We start from the raw sequence: 21,645 nt of genomic DNA on the forward strand, positions 1-21,645 counted from the left end.
GTCTAACCCTATGCTATTTATGATGGTAACTCAGTATCTTTCCTGCAATTGTCTAACCTTACCAAGAAAATACTTTTTTAAATGAGTTGCATAGCATTTTTCATATCTTATCTTCCAAAAACTCAAAATATTATAAAAATGGTCATGGTAGTATGAGTCTTAAAATGTGAAAACAAATTCCACAGTTCTGTAACTGTACAAATAAACTTAAATATAAAAATGTATAGTTTTATTTTTAAATATATTTGTAAAGTGACGTAAGTGTGGATTTGTTCCCCCACTCTGAATATTAATACATAATGACAACCTTAGAGGTTTGCAATAAGGGTCTTTGGCCTCAATCGAAGAAAAATACAATTTCAACAGAATAATAAAAATAACATTTCAACAGAATAATATAAAGGAACAAATAACTATTCTCGTACTTACATCAAAGAACTCCTTCACAGTCAGATTGTTCGCGATGAATTCTTGGGCCAGCGGCTCGTTGCTACAGTACTCTGCGTGCTTGTCGAAGTCTCTCTCCTGAAACAGAACAGTAAAAGATGGTATAAGTATCTTTTTATGTGTACATTCTCTTACATAAGTCATTGATAGGCATTCGACCACTTTCGAAAAATTCATTTGAAGGCAATCTATTTATTTCAATCGCTTTTGACACGGAACTCAGGCAAAATATGAGCAAACTTTTTGGAATTGCTAAAGTAATTCTGGTGACTTCGCAGTTCCATTCAATAGAATATGTTTTTCTAACCCTTGTGAATAATGCTGCTTCTACTAAAAATACAAATAAAAGTAATATTTGTATGTACTTTATAATGTTATTTGGGTTCACTGTATTGCCATAAACTCAAATTTCATAATACAATAATAATTAAATCAATTTGCAAGATGCAACTTGTAATGGGAATCCCGTAGATTTTCCTGTGAATCTCGAGTGATTTACACTGTAGTGATAATTGTAGTATAGTAATAATAATAATGATTAAATGCTTGATAGATTGACCTTTTATGACCCAGGTTTTATGACCTAGGTCTGTGCTCCTCATCTTGAGGTAAACTGAAATAATTTATATAAAATTAAAAGCAATTTATTTCGTCAGTTTTTCTCGTTCTTGTAAAGTAGGAAATGCAATGACATAGGTGTCGCTTTCCACTTTCGTTCCTCATAATAGACGGACCAATAGTGCTTCAAATATATAATTTCTATCGTCGAAACTGTCGACTTTCTCACGATCAGAATATGCGGAAATGTAATAATGAGAATGAAGGTGATATGAGCAATAACTATGCAACTGCAGGTTCATTACGCTTCCAGATTGAAATATCATTAACGATTCTGTTGCTCATTTCCGAGGACATGTTAATTAAAGGAACGTTTGATTTCATGATCCAGATTGAAGAGAGAGAGAGAGAGAGAGAGAGAGAGAGAGAGAGAGAGAGAGAGAGAGAGAGAGAGAGAGAGAGAGAGAGAGAGAGGAGAGAGAGAGAGAGAGATTTATCCTTGCCTTTTAGAGCAGGACACAACTCCATAAACTGAATTTCTTTCTCGACACGAACAACAGCTCTCTCTCTCTCTCTCTCTCTCTCTCTCTCTCTCTCTCTCTCAGAGTGGAAAAATATCATATTTCTGCTTTATCCTCCAGCTATCATCAAGCTGAATTCACCTTTGCGAAGCTGCTGTGAAATGACTGTCTTGAGGAATCTTTGCCTCAATAACTGCCGTGATATAAGGAAAGCCTGCTTTGTATTGTATCATTGTCCTTCCGAGCTAATCTTCAGATACAAAACATACCTGATACCTCCAATCGACGAGAAGGGATCTTTGTGACGCGTTCTTTCAGATTGTGCAACAGAAATTCTTTCTGATTTAGCCTTCGAAAGTATGCTGGTAAAATCGCGTTTTTCCTACGCAGCTTGTCGGAAGCGTTTGTCAAGATGAAACGGAAATATAGGAGGGAAGTTTTCCAAACTATGAGGAAGAGGAGTCCACCAAGGTAGGTAATCTTTTCACACCCAGGAGAAAAAGAACAACAACAACAACTTATGAGAATCTTCAAGGAGTTTTGTTCTGGACGGAGTATTCTGTGCTATCTGTTTTTAACTGTTATTGCGTTTCCTGTTACCTTCTGTTACTTCTGTGAAATGAACACCATATTCTTTGGAAGCTTGAATTTAATTTCAAGTCAATGGCCCCTGTGTGGGTTTGTTCCATATGAATAAAGGTTCATGTTCTGAATAATAATAATAATAATAATAATAATAATAATAATAATAATAATAATAATAATAATAATAATAATAATAATAAATGAATGTATGTTCCTTAACATAGGGTGCATGAATTATGGGTTGCCAAACATTGTTACAGTTAAAATGGCTTTTTTGGTGATTTAATTATTTAAAAAATTACTAACACAGAAGGAAGATCATAGTTAGAATAAATACTTAAATGAAATGCTTTAAATAATGAATGTTCGAAAATATCCAGTGAAAAATCTCTTTTTATAAGTAAGCCTCATTTTGTGATAAACGAAAATACGGTCACTCAGAAAAAAGGGTGCCCACAGATTTACTTCGTTGGGAATTTTAAATTTTCCCATTTTGTTTTATTCATCTTTCCTTTAACACATTTGCCCATAAAATATATTAAAGAACTTTCATGACCATCGATTCTCCGATTTAATCTAAAACTGGTTGGATGTTTAGCTCCCTTTGGAAAACCAACCAATTCTTATAGCCTAAGTGCATCCACACTTCAGTAAAACATGTCATAAACACATGTAGATAACTTGTTACACACGTATCACAAACATGTTAAAAACAAATCAATATCATACATTTCACAAACATGCTGAATAGAAGTAAATATAATACATATCACAAACATGTTGAAAACAAGTCAATTACATCCATATTACAAACATGCTGAAAACAAGTCAGTTGCATGCATATCACAAACATGTTGAAAACAAGTCAATTACATCCATATTACAAACATGCTGAAAACAAGTCAGTTGCATGCATATCACAAACATGTTGAAAACAAGTCAATTGCATCCATATTACAAACAAGTTGAAAACAAGTCAGTTGCATACATATCACAAACAATGTCACAACAACTCAGTTGCATGTATATCACAAACATGTTAAAGATATTCGGTTGCACACCTATCACAAAACATGTTGAAACAACTCAGTTACAGAATTATCACAAACATGTTAAAAACAAGCCAATTGTATACATATCACAAACATGTTAAAAGCAGGTTAATTGCATAATTATCACAAACATGCTGAAACCAAGTCAATTGCACACATACCCCAAACATGTTGAAAACAAGTCAGTTGCACACATATCACAAAATATGTTGAAAACAAGTCAACTATATACATATCACAAACATGCTGAAAACAAGTCAGTTGCATAATTATCACAAACATGTTGAAAAAAGTCTGTTGCATACATATCACAGACATGTTGAAAACAAATCAATTGCATAATTATCACAAACATGATTAAAACAAGTCAGTTACATAATTATCACAAACATGCTGAAAGCAAATCAACAACCACAAGTGATGAACAAAACTTTGGCAAATGGTGGATAATCGTGTGAATCACTGGCTAGGAGTACCAATAAGTCACTGACTTGTATTCAACTTGTTTGTCGCCTGTGTAATAAGTTACCTACATGTTTATGACATGTTTTGCTCTGTATGATATCCTTTTAAGTGTGTATGATAATTCTCTAAACTTTGCTTAATGTTCTAAAATTTATCATGTTTTCAAAGTGATTTTTATCGTTTCCTTCCAATTTGGGAGGAATATATTTTTAATGAGGACACTTCAGGCTAATTTGTGGCTCTAGTTCATGAGGGGGGAAAATCAATCAATTATTGGCGCTAAGATGCAAAAAGAAACCAGAAAATGTGACTGTGTAACATTTCCTTCCCTAAATCAATTACAGTCTTCTTGACGTCAGACTTTTCATTTGTTAAGCTTCTCTGCCCACGATTTTACGGTTTAGCAACTTCTCCGAGGACAATTTACGACGAGTCTTACACCAAAGAGGTCGTTCCATTTACGGTTAGTCATTCTTATTAATTCATATGTCACCGATTTTGTTCAGCGAAATGGAAAATAGGAATTCAAAAGATTCAACGAAATGTTTTTGTCAACTTTCTTTTGAAATACAGAATAGTTTGTTGTAAGAATATGGAAAATTTTATTCGAATCTAGGTATCCCAGAAGGAACAAGCAATGTCTATATCTTTTTGTCGTTAAACTGAAGAAAGGAAAATTAATCATTTTTGCTGAACATTTTCCTGCCTTCTTCTGGAAGGATATTTATAAAAATAACGATTTATATCTTTTGCTATGATTTCAATGCTTCAGTTGAAGTCTTTAAAAACATGGATTTCCTGCTAAACTAACTCCAATTCCCATTACCTGTAAAGCCAGTTTGAGAAAAAGGATGGAATTCCCATTATATGTGGAAATAATTTTAAGGACATAATGACTTTAATCCCCACTTGGGTAACAGAATCTAATTATAATCTTTAGACAAGACTCATTTACTGCTAAACTAATTCCAGTTCCCATTATCTGTAATATTAATTTGAGGAAAAGGATGAAATTATCATCTGTGAAGCTAATTTTAAGGAAATAGTGACTTGAATTCCCATGCCTGTGAAATTATTTCCAAAGAATCAGTAACTGGAATCCCCACAACCTGTGAGTCTAATTTGAATCATTTACTGTAATTCCCATTATCTGTAAAATTAAATTGAACAAATACCTGCAATACTCATTACTTGTGAAACTAATTTGTAATAAAAAACGACCAGAATTTTCATTACCTGTTAAATTAATTTGTAAAAAAAATTACTTGAATTCCCAACACCAATGACGTTTATCAAAAGATAATGCTATTCCCATTAACTGTGAAAGCAAAAGGAATGGGTTTCCCATTACTTGTGAAACTATTTTGAATAAAAAAAGATTACTGGAATTTCCATTACCTATCAAATTAATTTGTTAAAAAAAATGGGGGGATGAAATTCCCATTATTCACGAAACTAATTTCAAAATTCTCTCTCTCTCTCTCTCTCTCTCTCTCTCTCTCTCTCTCTCTCTCTCTCTCTCTCTCTCTCTCTCTCTCTCTCTCTCTCTCTCTCTCTCTCTCTCTCTGTTCTGTGTTTTTGTGTAATATCTGATTTCTTAATGGTCAACTGCCCCAAAATTAATAATCAACTGTTGATATGAAATATCATGGGACTCTACACTCATACACACATACATACATACATACATACATACATACATACATACATACATACATACATTCGTGTACGTATCTGTTCATCATGAAAAAATGTGTATGCTTGGAATCAAAAATATATACACAGACTTCTTAAGTTTAACAAATGTATGAATAAGCTTATGCAAATTTGCATATATATTTCTATACACGTATATACGTCTATTTTCTTTGCAAAAGTATTGCTATTTTTACTCATTTCTTCGAAGCCAAGGCTTACGTGTAAAATATTTAAGCTGTCACTTGAGATATTGCCTAAGTGAATGGCAATCTCCCATTATAAAACTCTGAATTAGTTTTGTGACAAATTTTGACATCTCTGAAAGCAAGAAAAAATTTATCAAATAGGTCACTGAGTGTCCTTTTTGTTGCCGGAAAATTCTGGGACAAAAAAAGGGAATCTAATCATCTTGATTGTCAGAAAAAAAAAAAAAACGATCGTATTCTCTTTCATCAAGAGAAAAGAATCAGCGGAAGATCCTCTTTCAACCAACCAATTAAACAGATTTCAGAGAAAGAGGAAAGCAAAATTGTTTCCCTTTCTTTTCATGTTTAACTTTCTTGCAACACTGTCTTCTCGTTTTGCCTCTTCACCGTTTTGCTCTCAATTAGACGATTCTATGAGCTTGTTGACGGGAAAGAGGAGGGCCGTTCAAAGTGTTACGTCAGGCTCTTGAAAGTTTAGCTAAATCTCACGGAGATATTTACTCAAGCAATCGCTTTAGCAAAGTCTTTTGCTTACATGACTGAATAACAACATTTCTAGTGCTCCCCAAGGGTAGAATATTGTAACCTTGGTGTTTCTGACATTGTGAATACACTGAAACTGTCAGTGTATCGCACTGGTGTACTTTACACTGTAAATGTATTGCACTATGATTCCAGAAATTGCAGAAGTATTTTTCTAATATTCCTGACACTGTAAATGTATTTCGTTGGTAATCTTTACACTGTAAATGTCTCGCACACGTATTTCTGACACTGTAAAAATATACCACTGGTATTCTTCACGCTGGCATGTGTATTGGGCTGTATTACACTATCCCTGCTTCTGTAAATGTGTTTCACTGTATCCCTATTAGTATAAATGCATTACAATGTATTCCTGTTACTGTAAATATATTAAATTATCCCTAATTCTATTAATGTATTACAATGCATCCCTTCTACTGTAAATGTATTACACTGTGTCCAAGCTTCTGAAGAGTATTACATTGTATTCCTACTACTGTAAATGTATTACACTGTACCCCTGCTACTATAAATGTATTACACTGTATCCCCGCCACTGTAATTGTATTACATTGTATTCCTGCTACTACAAATGTATTACACTGTATCCCCGCCACTGTAAATGAATTACACTGTATTCCTGCTAGTATAAATGCTTTACACTTGTCCCTGCTACTGTAAATATATTACACTATCCCTGCTTCTGTGAGTGTATTTAACTTTTTCCTGACACTATAAATGTATTGCACAGTATCACTGCTGCTATAAATTTATTACACTCTATCCCTGCGACTGTAAATGTATCACACTATCCCAGTTTCCCCCTGATATTGTGAATGTAGTACGCTGTATCCCTGCTTCTGTAAACGTATTTCAAACACCTATTTGTCTCCCTATTCCCAGCACTGTCGACATTTAAAACAAATAAACACTCGACCTGAAAACAGAACAAGGTTGAAAATACAAAGAAAAAAGGAAACTTAAATCTTACCAAACGCAAGAAAGTTCGTCCAACCATGGTGGGCACTTCAGCATGGTACTTCACGCCTTCAATAAGTACGCTGCAAAAAATAGAGAGATTCTAGAATGTAATTTTGAAGTCTTGAGGAACCTAAATATAAATTCTTAATTTTACATTACAAGGATATATTCTTGTTGTAGTTATGATGATAATAATAATAATAATAATAATAATAATAATAATAATAATAATAATAATAATAATAATAATAATAATTATTATTATTATTATTATTATTATTATTATTATTATTATTATTATTATTATTATTATACACCGTATAATAATAATAATCTTGGACCAATGACAATTCGACTCGCCACGATATTATTATTATTATTATTATTATTATTATTATTATTATTATTATTATTATTATTATTAAAATATCTTGGCGAGTCGAATTTTCATTGGTCCAAGATTATTATTATTATTATTATTATTATTATTATTATTATTATTATTATTATTATTATTATTATTATTATTAAGAATGACACAAAAGTGATGCTTGTAATGGCAAAGGAAGGTCTCTGGCCTCGGTGACATTATTAAGCCATCATACAAGAGTTACCTGGTAACTGTGCCTTGTGTAAGTCAGAAGAAAGCAGTATTATTACATCGGTTGAATCACAAGGTCTTTTGTTGTCAAGTCCTTCAAGATTCAGTGGGAAGCTTCAGTTTACTGAGAGAGAGAGAGAGAGAGAGAGAGAAGAGGTTTAATGAGAGAGAGAGAGAGAGAGAGAGAGAGAGAGAGAGAGAGAGAGAGAGAGAGAACTACAGTTTACTGAGAGAGAGCGAGAGAACTACAGTTTACTGAGAGAGAGAGAGAGAGAGAGAGAGAGAGAGAGAACTACAGCTTACTGAGAGAGAGAGAGAGAGAGAGAGAGAGAGAGAGAGAGAGAGAGAGAGAGAGAGAGAGAGAGACTACAGTTTACTGAGAGAGAGAGAGAGAGAGAGAGAGAGAGAGAGAGAGAGAGAGAGAGAGAGAGAGAACTACAGTTTACTGAGAGAGAGAGAGAGAGAGAGAGAGAGAGAGAGAGAGAGAGAGAGAGAGGTTTAGAGAGAGAGAGAGAGAGAGAGAGAGAGAGAGGGGGAGAGAGAGAGAGACTACAGTGTTTACAGAGAGAGAGAGAGAGAGAGAGAGAGAGAGAGAGAGAGAGAGAGAGAGAGAACTACAGTTTACTGACAGAGAGAGACAGACAGACAGACAGACAGACAGAGAAAGAGATACGCACTGTGCAAAAGCTTGATATCCTGCCTTAACGAGAAACGAGATGAAAAGGAGGTATATATATATATATATATATAGTCTGAATATCAAAGACATCCTCTCGAGGATATCAGCAAATACTTTGTTTACCTCCAAAATATTCAGCAGCAACGGCGCATACCAGAAGCCGTGTGAAGACGAATCTGATATTAAATTTGTAACGCGGTATCCTAGGGGAGTATGCAGAATGCAAGCAACATCACAGCGGTACAGTTGAAAGCAGTTTAAGGTTTAAGCTTCGTCGTTTGTTTAACAGTAAGTCACACACAAGTTTCATAATTGTTCTGCCTGACTGTTTTTCAGCAGATATGATAACCAGCTGAAATATGCCAGTTATCTCTGATCGTGTTTGACCAAATAAAATGATAGCCAGTCTCCCATCATTCCTGTACAAGGCCGATTTCAAGGGTGAAAATAAAAAATGAAACATAAGATTTTCACAATGTCGTGATTAAACTGTCGTATATTAAATATCCACAATTATATTAATAAATTATATAATTTGTAAAGGTCAAAAACAAAGACTTTCCCTTAATTTCTTTTATAAATAATACAATTGACTGATATAATTGTGGAAATTTCATATGCAATTGAAAAACATAGTTGTAAGATTTTTTGATAAGAGGTTTTTAAAATCGGCTTCAGAATTTCTACAAGTTCAAATACAATGAGAAATTAAATTTTTTTTTTGGGGGGAGTGAGTTTTAGGAGATGAAAGTCTGTCTTAATAAAGAGACTGGTTTAGTAAAAACTTCTTTTTGACAGTAGCTCTTGTGAAATCTTCAGAATACTTGCATTTTTAAATCTAGAGTTTACAAAACTGCTATACGAAATTCACCAGAATTTAAGCATTTTTAAATCTAAAGTGCATAGAAATGGTGTGTGGAATGTATTCAAAATATGAGAATTTTAAAATCTAAAGTACACAGAATTTAAATATGGAATTGATCCCAGTAAGTTTCATTCCAAAGTATGTACATTTCTGTCCCGAATTTATCCAGAATTCTATTTTATCTAAAACTTTATAACATTTCTATTTGCCCGGATTTGAACAGTTCCTTGTAAGAGTCCTCAAAAATTCTGTTAGGAATTTACCCAGGATTTTACAATTTTTATCTGAAATTCATATAAATATATTTTAAGTAGAATCTGCAGATTTCTTAACTGAATTCTATTAAAATTCTAAATTAATTTACCAAGGATAAGAGTATTTTCACTTCCGAATTTTATATATGAAAATACCAAAGAACTTGTACAGAATTTATGCTATTTTCTCCAGAATCTATAAAACCCCTGGGGTACTTTCAAGGATTTGGGCCTTTGTAATCGATGTGTTATAGAATTTCTATAAAAAGTGTAATCTTATAAACGTCTCTTGGTCCTATTTAATCAATAGGTTATAGAATTTCTACAGAGAATATAATAGTATAAACTCCTCTTACAGTATCTGACCAGCTTTATGGAATTTCTATAAAGAATATAATAGAGTAAATTCCTCTTACAGTATCTGACCAGCCTTAAAGAATATAAATAAACTTCTATAAAGAAAAAATATAATAATTTCTATAAAGAATATAATAGAGTAAACTCCTCTTACGGTATGTAACCAGCATCTGAGAGACTTACCTCTGGTGGAAGTCAGCGATGAACTTGAAGTTGTTGAAGATGAGGTCCTTGTGATCTCGGACCGCCCTTGGGGTGGTGGGCTTGTCCATCAGGCTGAAGTAATGCTCCATCACGAACTGCAAGTCCTTGACGAACTCCTCCTCCGTCTCAATCAGCTCCTGGATGGTTGCCCTGAAAGTGAAGTGATCCTTAGTGATGTGAAGTTTGAGTATGGATGGTTGCCCTGAAATTGAAGTGATCCTTAGTGATGTGAAGGTTTGACTGTGGAGCTGTCCATAGTGAAATCAGCTATTTGTGTGGATGGTTGCCCTGAAATTGAGATGATCCTTAGTGATGTGAAGTTTGTTTGAGTGATCCTATGGATGGTATGGATGGTTGCCCTGAAAGTGAAGTGATCCTTAGTGATGTGAAGTTTGAGTATGGATGGTTGCCCAAAGTGAAATCCTGGTGATGTGAGTGATCCTTAGTGATGTGAGATTTGACTGTGGATGGTTGCCCTAAAGTGAAGTGATCCAGTGAAATTTGGAGTATGGATGCTATTTGTGATGGATGGTTACCCTGAAATTGAAGTAGCTCTTAGTGATGTGAGATGATGTGGAGTTTGTGAAATCAGCTATTTGTATGGATGGTTGCCCTGATATTGAAGTTACCCTTAGTGATATGAAGTTTGACCATGGAGCTCTTCTCAGTGAAATCAGCTATTTGTATGGATGGTTGCCCTGAAATTGAAGTTATCCTTTGTGAAGTGAAGTTAGACTTTGGATGGTTGCCCTGAAATTGAAGTGATCCTTAGTGATGTGAAGTCTGACTTTGGATGGATGCCCTGAAATTGGGGAGCTCCTTAGAGATGTGAAGTTTGGCTATGGATGGTTGCTCTGATATTAAACTCCACTTTAGTGACGTGAGCTTTGACTATGGAGCTGTCCTTATTGACATTAAGCATGGGTATGGATGGTTGCCCTGAAATTGAAGTGATCCTTAGTGACGTGAAGTTTGACCATGGATGGTAGTCTTAAAATTGAAGCTTATTCTTAGTAACATGAAGTATGAGTCTGGGTGGTTGCCCTGAAATTAAATTTATCCTTAGTGACATGAAGTTTGACTATGGATGGTTACCATGAAATGAAGCTAACCTTAGTAACATGAAGTCTGACTATGGATGGTCACCCTGAGATGGTATTATTCTTAATGACATGAGACAAAACATATACCAGACATTTTCTGATGAATTTTCTTAATGAAAGAATGAAAGAATAGATTTAATATAAATAATATAACAGAAAGGATAAGAAAGTTTTGAAATTATTCACCGATTAACAAAAGAATATTTACCAAAATGGAAGTTTTCAAAAAGAACGGTTCAATAACTTAACTGTGTGAACGTTTGAGGAAAAAAGATTTTAATGGATGAAACTAAGCATATAACAATATTAATGTTTTGAAAGTAGTTTCAGCGGAATGAACACAGACCTTACTCAATATCAACAGCTGCAGAAGTCTCCTTATTAAGAATATTAAAACTTACTAGCATAAAGCTTGTTAATAACTCTTTCCATTGATAGATCAAGACATTTTTATTACTGAAGACTTATATGCGCCATAAAGATTAAAAATTTAGAGACAAACCAGTTTTTCAGCCACAATAGGAATGAAAATATTTTTATTTTCTCCTTAGATTAAACGAAAGGAATTCAAAGGGAATGGTATGCCAAACAAAACATGAAGTATTCCAAAGCAATTTATATTTGCATGATACAAAATAAATATTTCAAATGGGAAACAACGTAGGGCCTTCAACTTCAAGTGTTTTGTCTACTAAACGGTTCCAGACGCTGCTGAGAAAGTAAATTACAGGAAATGGTATTTAAACACATGTTAATCTATTACTTAGAGGCTGCATGTTTGTTTTCAGCAAACTTTATCACTAAAAGAAAGTATTTGTTAAAGGTTGAATATTTTTCGCACCTAAAAAGTCAACCACTGGTGGGTAAATATGTCGTAATATAATAATAATAATAATAATAATAATAATAATAATAATAATAATAATAATAATAATAATAATAATAATATTTTATTATTATTATTATTATTATTATTAATCGACTTTTGAAGGTATTTTACCCTAAAATAATAATAATAATAATAATAATAATAATAATAATAATAATAATGATAATAATAATAATAATAATAATAAAAATAATATCTATTATCTGTAATTTCTTTCAAATGAACACCTGTGAGCCTGTCCTATATGACCAGTGTTCATCTGAATAATAATAATAATAATAATAATAATAATAATAATAATAATAATAATAATAATAATAATTTTGAAAGTCATTTATCCCAATAATAATAATAATAATAATAATAATAATAATAATAATAATAATAATAATAATAATAATAATAACAACCCTAAGAAGTCTTAATATTTTAAGAAACATAGGCAAAAGCCATGTTGTTTCCAATTCACGCAAAGTGAGAAGTCTCATGTCCGAATGTCTTGTGAAACACAATAGGAAAATAACCCTTACGTCATGTCTGACATTTTCTCGCCGTCACCTTGGAAGTCGTGGTTGGAGGATACCGTATTCACCTGCCTCTCTCTCTCTCTCTCTCTCTCTCTCTCTCTCTGTCTGTGTGTGTGTGTGTGTGTGTGTGTGTGTGTGTACTTCCAAGCTTTCCAAGAAGTAATATACGGTCTCTGCCTTTGAAGATTTTCCACGAGATATATGTCGAATTTTAGTTGTCAGTAACTTGCATCAGGTGGCCGTAAAATTCTCGTGGTATTCGGATTTCAGTTTCAAAGTGAAATGGACATTTTCATTCAAGAAATTATCCAGTAATTGATGGGTCATTAAAAATGGATCTAGCGTAATCGTTGCTAGATAAATTTTATAGGAATATGAACATGAAATGCAGGCCAGAGGCCAAGCGCTGGGACCTATGATGAGGTCATTCAAAGCTGAAAGGGAAACTGAGAGCAAAAGGGTTCTATTAAAGTCATTACAGGAGGAGAATCTTTTGCAGCTGCACTATGAAACAACTGTTAGGAGACGGTTAAGGAAAGTAAGCTGGAAAAAGGAGAATATGAACGGAGGTACAGTCAAAGGAATGAAAGGGGTTGCAGCTAGGGACCGAAGGGACGCTGCAAAGGACCTTGAATGCCCACAGTGCGCAGCGTGAGGTGCACTGACGGCACTATCCCTACTCCTACGGGAGATAAGTTGTTTAGCCTGATGTAACTTGTAATTTTTTTCTCTCTCTTTTCTCCTCTATTTTCATAATATCTTAAGTTTTATTTTTTAATTGTCTAAACTATTATTTTTCCATAAACTCTTGAATTTAATCCGTTTGGGAGGATGTGGGAAAAGGCTTATGAAGTATACAGGAAAATTAATTAAGTTTAGTTTTAAAACTAAATTGTGAATTTCTCTCAGGTAGGACGAAAATCTATCAAAATCTATTTTGTAATTTTCCTTGTTATTTTGAACTAACATTACAAAATACAGAACACAGTTTCAACGCATGGCTGTTTCCCTTTAGAAAACTTTTTTATATTACGAAAGGGGATTCACAGAGTTAATTATAACTATTTGAAAATAAGAAATAAAACTGTAGTATGAACAGTACAATGGAAATAGACTAACAGCTTCATGATAAACATATTCATGTATTCAGCATCATATTTTTCACAGCTGACATTTATTAGTGAAACAGGCTAATCACCGTTTCTAGTCATTAACTGCAATTATACTTAAGTGATTTGGTCCTATTCATAATTACTGAAACAGAGAATAATCATCGTTTCTATTAACGACCTGTAATCATATCGAGATTATTTTTTTACATTCTCTATCTCTAATTGTTTCCCTTATATGTGACGGTCCAATGATATTTAACAAGGAAATTCCCCCTTAACCAAAAGATTTAGTAAAATCATTCACTGTTTCCACTTCCCTTCTCTTCCCAGATTCGACCCTGTTCTGACAAATCATCCTATTTGTCTCATTCCTGATGACAAAGTGGTTTCATCATCTGATGATTCCCCTGACATCCTCGGTCACCAAAATTTCATTTCGATCCAAAGTGATGTATTGGACAGACCAACCTACCCCTACGATCGTTTCTGTTTTATGTTATATTCTGAATATCAGGAACTTTATGGGGGCCTAGGGGCTGTTTACTTGTGATTTAGCGTTTCATCTAAAAAAATAAAGTTTTGATTTTAAAGAATATCCTTGATTTAAAAATACCTATCTTAAAACTTTGAGCTTAAAGAATGTACTCCATTCGAAAACGCCCACCAAGAAGTTTTTACTTAAAAGAATATCTCCATTTAAAAATTCCTACCGTGAAATTTTGGTTTTAAAGAATATCTTCCATTTGAAAATTACTATCCTACAGTTTTGATCTTAAAGAGTATCTCCATTTCAAAACGCGTACCAGCAAGTTTTGGCTGTAAAGAATATCCTCCATTTGAAAATTCCTACCATGAAGTTTTGGTTTTAAAGAATATTCTTCATTTAAAACCTCCCACCAAGAAGTTTTGATTCTAAAGAATATCCTCCACTTAAAAATGTCTATCCTAAAGTTTTGATCTTAAAGAGGATCTACATTTATAAATTCCTACCAGGAAGTTTTGATCCTAAAGGATATCCTTCATTTAACAGTAATGTATGACTTGGAATTTCTGTTACAGAAACCACAGTAAGACCCACCAATTATGTTTTTGTGATAAATAACACTGAATAAAAAAGGGTCTTTTTTTTCTCATGGCATCTTTTCATCATTTGTTAATACCTCTTTTTAATTAGTGGTCAATAACTTATTCAACTGCATCATTACTGATGCTGAATCAACAGTATTACTAATTAATATAATTTTTGCAGTGGTTTATACAATGGGTTTTGCTGGGACAGATAAAGAAAGTGGTAAAGGATGATAAAGAAAATGATGATTAATGAATACAAAATAACTGATATTGGATGAAAAGGTATATTAAGAGATGGAAAATGGCAGAAAATAATGTTATAACTTCTGTAAATGATGAGGTAAAATATGTCATACAATGATACTCATGAGTTGTGCCTTCATATTTTCTCTAATTTCTAAATAATAACTATAAAACTCCTAAATCACTTAGAAATTGTTCTGCGAAGACTAAAGACAAATAAAAAACTATGGAAGATAAGAAATATCAAAAGAAGAAGAAAAAAGAAGAAAAAGAAAAAGAAGAAGAAGAAGATGTTTATTGAGACACATCTGAACCCCTACTCACTTGCGCTTGCCCCTGGCTTCGTCTTCGGGAGAGGGTCCGAGCAGCTTGCTTGAGAGCTTCCGGGACTTCATCTCCTTGATCTCTTTCATGAGGTTCTTCTTGACCGCCAGGGTCTCCTGCATGACCATGTGCTGCAGCGACCTCTTCAGACTGGTGACTTCCTCAGTCACCGTCTCCTCCTTGTGGAACTCTAGGCTGGCGGCCGGGACCAAACCTTGCTTTCCGGACTCGGGGTCTTTCACGAGCCACCTGCCGATCAGAGTGCGGATAAGTGAGGGAAAGATGAGGTCGGATAATTGGGGGAGAAATGAGGCCGGATAACTGAGGGAAAGACAAGATCAGTTACATGAGGGGGAGACGAGTTCGGATAATTAAGGGAAAGACAAGGTCGGATGAGAGACAGAATGAGGTTGGATAAATGAGGGAGAGACGAGATCATGTAAGTGCAAGAAAGACAAGGCTGGTTAAGCGGGGGAGAGACGATGAAGAATAAGTGCTGGAAAGACAAGGTCGGATAAGTGAGGGAAAGACAAGGGAGGATAAGTGATGGAAAGACAAGGTCGGATAAGTGAGGGAAAGACAAGGAACGATAAGTGAGGGGAAGATGATGCTGGATAACTCGAGGGAAAGACAAGGTTGGATAAATAAGGAAGAGTCAGATAGTGAGATGAAGACAATGCATCATGAGTGAAGGAAAGACAAGGTTGGATAAATAAGGAAGAGTCAGATAGTGAGGTGAAGACAATGCATCATGAGTGAAGGAGAGACAAGGTTGGACAAGTGAGGGAGTCAGATAATAAGTGAGAGAAGATGCCTGACAATTGAGGGAGACGCGAGGTCACATAAAGGATGGAGAGACAAGGTCGGACGTGCGAGGGAAAGAAGTCAGAGAAGTGGAGAAGAGACGAGGTCAGATAAATGAGGGAGAAAAGAGGTTAGAAAAGGGGAAGAGAGATAGAGAGGTCAGTACGTGAGGGAAAGATGACTAACGGGTAAAAATAAAGAATATGTAAAATTTTGCAAACAACACAAAAAATAAATCTTTCATGAAACATAAATCATAAACTAAAAAAAAAATGGCATATGAAGTCAAAATAAATTATTTAGTTTCAATGATATATTTTACTCATAAGTGAGGGAAAATCTCTTGGCTGAATAAAATAAGGGATATATATAAGATTCTGTAAAAAGAATAAAAAAATAACTCCTTTAATAATATGTAAATGCACTATAAATGTATGGTAAATGGAATCAAAATAAATGATTCATTGTGATTATTATATATGGATAACTGAGGGAAATACAAAACTGACTTGACATTAGAGCTTATGAAGATTATGCCATCAGAGAATATAAATCAAATAAAGTTAATGTATCCACTGGTGAGGATTTCTGCTTTAATCTCTATCATTTCCTCGAATATATCTTCATAATTCATCAATTCTTCTTAAAAATTAACTCAATAAGGACTTAAAATCACTAATTTTTCTCTATACCATCTATATTAATATAACCCCTATTCTCCTTAGGTAATGGTTTTTAACATAAAAATACTATTTTTCCTTTATATTGTCTCTTGTAACATAACCCCTCCTCTCCTTGCGTAATGGAATTTAATATTAAATTCCTTCTTCCTTTAGTGAATCCAATTCAAGAAGGCGGTACAAACAACTCTTTCTCTCCTCGTGAAATATGATTTCCTGCCTATTTCCCCAGACGTGTATTTTTTTAAAAAGGGGAAAAACTATCCCATTTTTAGGCAGCACCCCAAGCTGGAATGACATTTGGAAAAATCGTCCTTTTTTTCCATTAACACCATATTTTTCACGACAAAAATCCTCGACTGCTGTCATCTGATGTGCCGGAGAAGATAACGGTTCGGGAGGTTATTAAGCTGGAGAGTCTTTCAAGTTTCTAAATTTCTCTCACAGAAAACTGTTGCCTTTATGGGAAATGGAGCAGATGTGTAGCAGTCTTTTTATCTGTCTGTCTGGCTGTCTAGTCTGTCTGTCACTTGTAGCAGTCTCCTGATCTGTGTCTCTTTCTGATCTGATGTTTGTACAGAACCTAACAAAAGTCTGGGCAGGGGATTATGACGCACAGACAGTAGATCAGCCATGTTGTATCGTTTTTGACGTCTTCAATTGTCTGGCCATTTGAACAGCATGACTATAGTTGTGACGAAATCTCATGATCTCTCTGTCTGGCTGTCTGTATGGCTATCTGATCTGTGTGTACAGTGCAACGGATGGAACTTCTTTCCAAGCAACCTCACCCGTTTTTACATCCGTAACGTAACTGAGAAAGAAATGAAATTCATCTATATTGTTCTAATTACTAGAACTGTAGGTTTCAACTCGCCCCTTCATAAACTCTCTCCTTCATTCCCCAAAATGGTTAAGCCCTTTAGCCCTTCTCTCTGTTCAAATGACTGCCTAAGGTACCTTCTCGGCGGCGTCAGACAATGGGCAAAGGAAGAGCCAAAAGAAGAGAAAGTTGGCGCCGCCCGCCATGGCAAACCCTCCACGAGGTTCAACTGGATGCCATGTGGTCTATACAGAAAACGTGACGAAGACTGGCCTTTTGCGCTATCTACCTGGATGCCAAGGCGTAATCTCCGAGGTTATTAATAGACGGTGCAACGGCAATCGAGAGAGAAGAGCTCAGAACACCACCTTACCCTTGCTGGACCCTCGAACCCTCCACGTGTTCGACCCCGAGGTTCGAACCGGTATACTTTTGTAGTGGCATCCCCCAGTAATTAACTCATCCATCGTCGGCGCCCTATCGAACGAGGACACCGTCATCTTGACAAAGGTAATGTGTCGGAATAAGGTTTCTTAGTCAGTCACGATTTCTGTTATTTCTCTGTCTGATTTTAATTTCTTTTCCATAGTGCAATCACCTTCAGTAATTTGTTTTAGAGCATTCAGTGTTAACGTAATTAAGCATTTAGTGTTGAACTGAGTTATTCGGCACCATCTGTGCATTCCCTCAGTTCCCTTTGAGCGTCATATTATTCTTGCAAGTAACCGTCTTGCATATATTGCAGATAGGCCTCGACTGTGGAATCACTCGGCTCCATCCATGTGCAGTCCCCCTTCTACCCCCTCTGCGATGTTTCCTGTTATGAAGACATCATCGGCGTAGAATATTTATCCTCTATAGGATTCATTCATTTAGCTGGCCCTTATTATTACCTGCCCAGTAATTCGTCATTCTTCTGATCTGTGTTTATGTAAATATAATTAGTTAATAGAACCCTTGAGTTTACGTAATCTTCGCTCACATGAAGAAGGCCTTAAGCCACAGTATTAAGTTCCTCATTGGACGGGTCGGTATAGTTCTCTGCTAGCACTCTGCTGGGCCCGCGTTCGAGTCTCCGGCCGGCCAATGAAGAATTAGAGGAATTTATTTCTGATGATAGAAATTCATTTCTCGGTATAATGTGGTTCGGATTCCACAATAAGCTGTAAGTCCCGTTGCTAGGCAACCAACTGGTACTTAGCCACGTAAAATAAGTCTGATCATTCGGGCCAGCCCCCTCTAGGAGAGCTGTTCATCAGTTTAGTTGCCTGGTTAAACTAAGGTATACTTAACTTAAGCCACAGTATTTCCCTTGCTTTGTTTGTCTACGAAGTTGCCCTAATATTGAGTCAGATGTGTAATAAATACAGTAGATTTCTTGATAATGTAAAGAGCTCCCTGCGTTCATCCGTTGCCGCCCAGAATCAAGTAAGTACCCTAGGGACATTCGTAGCAACAGAACCTCAGAAAAGTTTGGACAGATAGTTTGGTAGGACACTAGATCGCTGTGTTGTACCGGTTTTTTTTTTTCCTTCTTCACTCGTGGTTGAAATCAGCTGACCTATTTTGTCAAAGAATAAAAAGTCCCGCAAAGGATTCTATCAAAGCAGTAGGGAGCTGCACTATACTGAATTAAATTCCCAGGATGATAAATCATCCCTCGTTGGACCCCGCTGGGTAAAGTGTCTTTCCGAAGATGCGGATGGAAAATTTCATTTGAAATAAACATTTCTGAGACACTGCCTTGTTGATGCTTATTAATTATTATATGGACCCAACGTCCAGAGAAAAAAATAACCAGGAAACAGGAAAGAAAAGTAAACAGAAAGAGAAAGCAATGGGAAAGGAAACAGGAAGAAATAGTGATGGGAAAAAGATCAGTAAAATATAACGATGGGAAAGAAAGCAGAAAGGGACAGTGATGGGAAAGAAAGCATAAATAGTTAGCGATGGAAAACAAAGCACAAAGAGATAATGATAGTCAAGAGAGCAGATACACTGTAGACTGGGATGGTAAAGAAAGCAGAGAAACAGAAATGAGAAAGTGAAACATAAACAAATATCAATAGAAAAGAAAGAACAAGGAGATAGCAGTGGGAAGTAAGCAGACAGAGAGATAGCAATGGAAAAGAAAGCACAAAGAGCAGGCGATGGAAAAGAAAGCAGGAAGAGACAGCAATGGAGAAGAAAGCACAAAGTGATGGCACTGAAAAGAAAGCACAAAAAGATGGCAATGAAAAAGAAAGCACAGAGTCTGCAATAGAAAAGAAAACAAATTATGGCATTGGAAAAGAAAGCACGGAGTTAATGGGAAAGTAAGCAGAAAAAGACAGCGATAGAGAAGAAAGCACAAAGAGATAGTGATAGAAAAGAAAGCTGAAAGAGACAGCGATGGGAAACAAAGCAGAAATAGTTAGCAATAGATAAGAAATCACAAAGAGAAAGTAATGGGAAAGCAGGCTGAGTGCTACAGAGCAGAAAGAAAACACAAAAAGGAAGCAAAAGATGCAGAAAGAGAAAACACAAAGAGAGAGAGTATTCAAAAGCTGAGACGTAAAGATGCACTAGAAAGAGAGAGAGAGAGAGAGAGAGAGAGAGAGAGAGAGAGAGAGAGAGAGAGAGAGAGTATTCAAAGCTATAAACTTTTCCACACGAGACGTAAAGAGGATCCTGGAGAGAGAGAGAGAGAGAGAGAGAGAGAGAGAGAGAGAGAGAGAGAGAGAGAGAGAGTATTCAAAAGCTATAAACTTTTCCCACACGAGACGTTCCTGGAGACGGGAGAGAAGAGGGGATCCTGAGAGAGAGAGAGAGAGAGAGAGAGAGAGAGAGAGAGAACTTTTTCCAGACGGAGGTAAAGGGGATCCTGCGAGAGAGAGAGAGAGAGAGAGAGAGAGAGAGAGAGAGAGAGAGAGAGAGAGAGAGAGAGAAATTCAAAGCCATAAACTTTTTCCAGACGGGAGGTGAAGGGGATCCTGGGAAGGAGGAGAGAGAGAGAGAGAGAGAGAGAGAGAGAGAGAGAGAGAGAGAGAGAGTATTCAAAAGCCATAAACTTTTCCCAGACGGGAGGTAAAGGGATCCTGGGGAGAGAGAGAGAGAGAGAGAGAGAGAGAGAGAGAGAGAGAGAGAGAGAGAGAGAGAGAGCAATAGAAAAGAAAGCACAAAGCGATGGCAATGGGAAAGTAAGCAGAAAGATATAGCAATACAAAAGAAAGCACCAAGAGATAGCAAAGATAAAGAAAGCACAGAAAGATAGCAATATAAAGGAAAGCATAAGCAGATAGCAACAGGAAAGAGAGCTCAAAGAGATGGCAGCAGAAAAGAAAGCACAAGATAGCAATGGAAAAGAAAGCACAAACAAATACCAATAGAAAAGAAAGCACAAAACAGCGATGGGTGAAAAATATGGGACAACATTAAACAAGTAAAATATGCGCCGAAGAAACCGGCGCAATCGAGTTTTCTGTACAGCATATAATGCTGTATGGTAACTCAGCCACGGCCTATGAAACTCTCAGCCGCTGCCCATGAAACTTTCAGCCACGGTCCGCAGGTGGCCTGTGTTGTTGGCACCTATAGCTGTGCCAGACGGACGATCAGGGCTAACGTTAACCTTCAATAAAATAAAAAAAAACTGTTGAGGCTAGAGGGCTGCAATCTGGTAAGTTTTATGATTGGAGGGTGGATGATCAACATACCAATTTGCAGCCCTCTAGCCTCAGTAGTTTTTAAGATCTGAGGGCGGAGAGGAAAAATGCGGACGGACAGACAAATAGCTAAATTAATAGTTTTCTTTTACAGAAAACTAAAATCTGCATTTCACAGCAGCATCTTTTAGTTGGGTAACTTTCCCATTCAACACCTTTTCAAATGCCTCGAGGGGTTTGCCCCAGTTTCTGAAGTCCTTTTCCCCAATTAGGGCACAGTACCTCATCAAAAGGCCCACCAACAAATCTCCTGTCGTCATAATGTGACAGAGTTGTATGCGAAATAAAGCTGGTGTAATATATAGAGAATCAAAGGCCACATTTAGACTTCAAAGTAGGTAAACTGAAATCGAGATGAAATGAGGTT

The 21,645-nt window shown here is 35.7% G+C and overlaps 1 protein-coding gene across 1 annotated transcript in view; it reads right to left on the reverse strand.

The window, feature by feature from the left end:
• Positions 1-21,645, reverse strand: part of LOC136832337 (muscle M-line assembly protein unc-89-like) — a 502,631-nt gene that overhangs the window by 292,830 nt on the left and 188,156 nt on the right. The window contains 4 exon segments of the mRNA XM_067093248.1: positions 430-525; positions 7,049-7,118; positions 9,978-10,148; positions 15,268-15,516. Coding sequence (XP_066949349.1) covers positions 430-525; positions 7,049-7,118; positions 9,978-10,148; positions 15,268-15,516 — 586 coding nt within the window.

Source organism: Macrobrachium rosenbergii, chromosome 49 (assembly GCF_040412425.1).
Source record: "Macrobrachium rosenbergii isolate ZJJX-2024 chromosome 49, ASM4041242v1, whole genome shotgun sequence".
Classification (NCBI taxonomy): Eukaryota; Metazoa; Arthropoda; class Malacostraca; order Decapoda; family Palaemonidae; genus Macrobrachium; species Macrobrachium rosenbergii.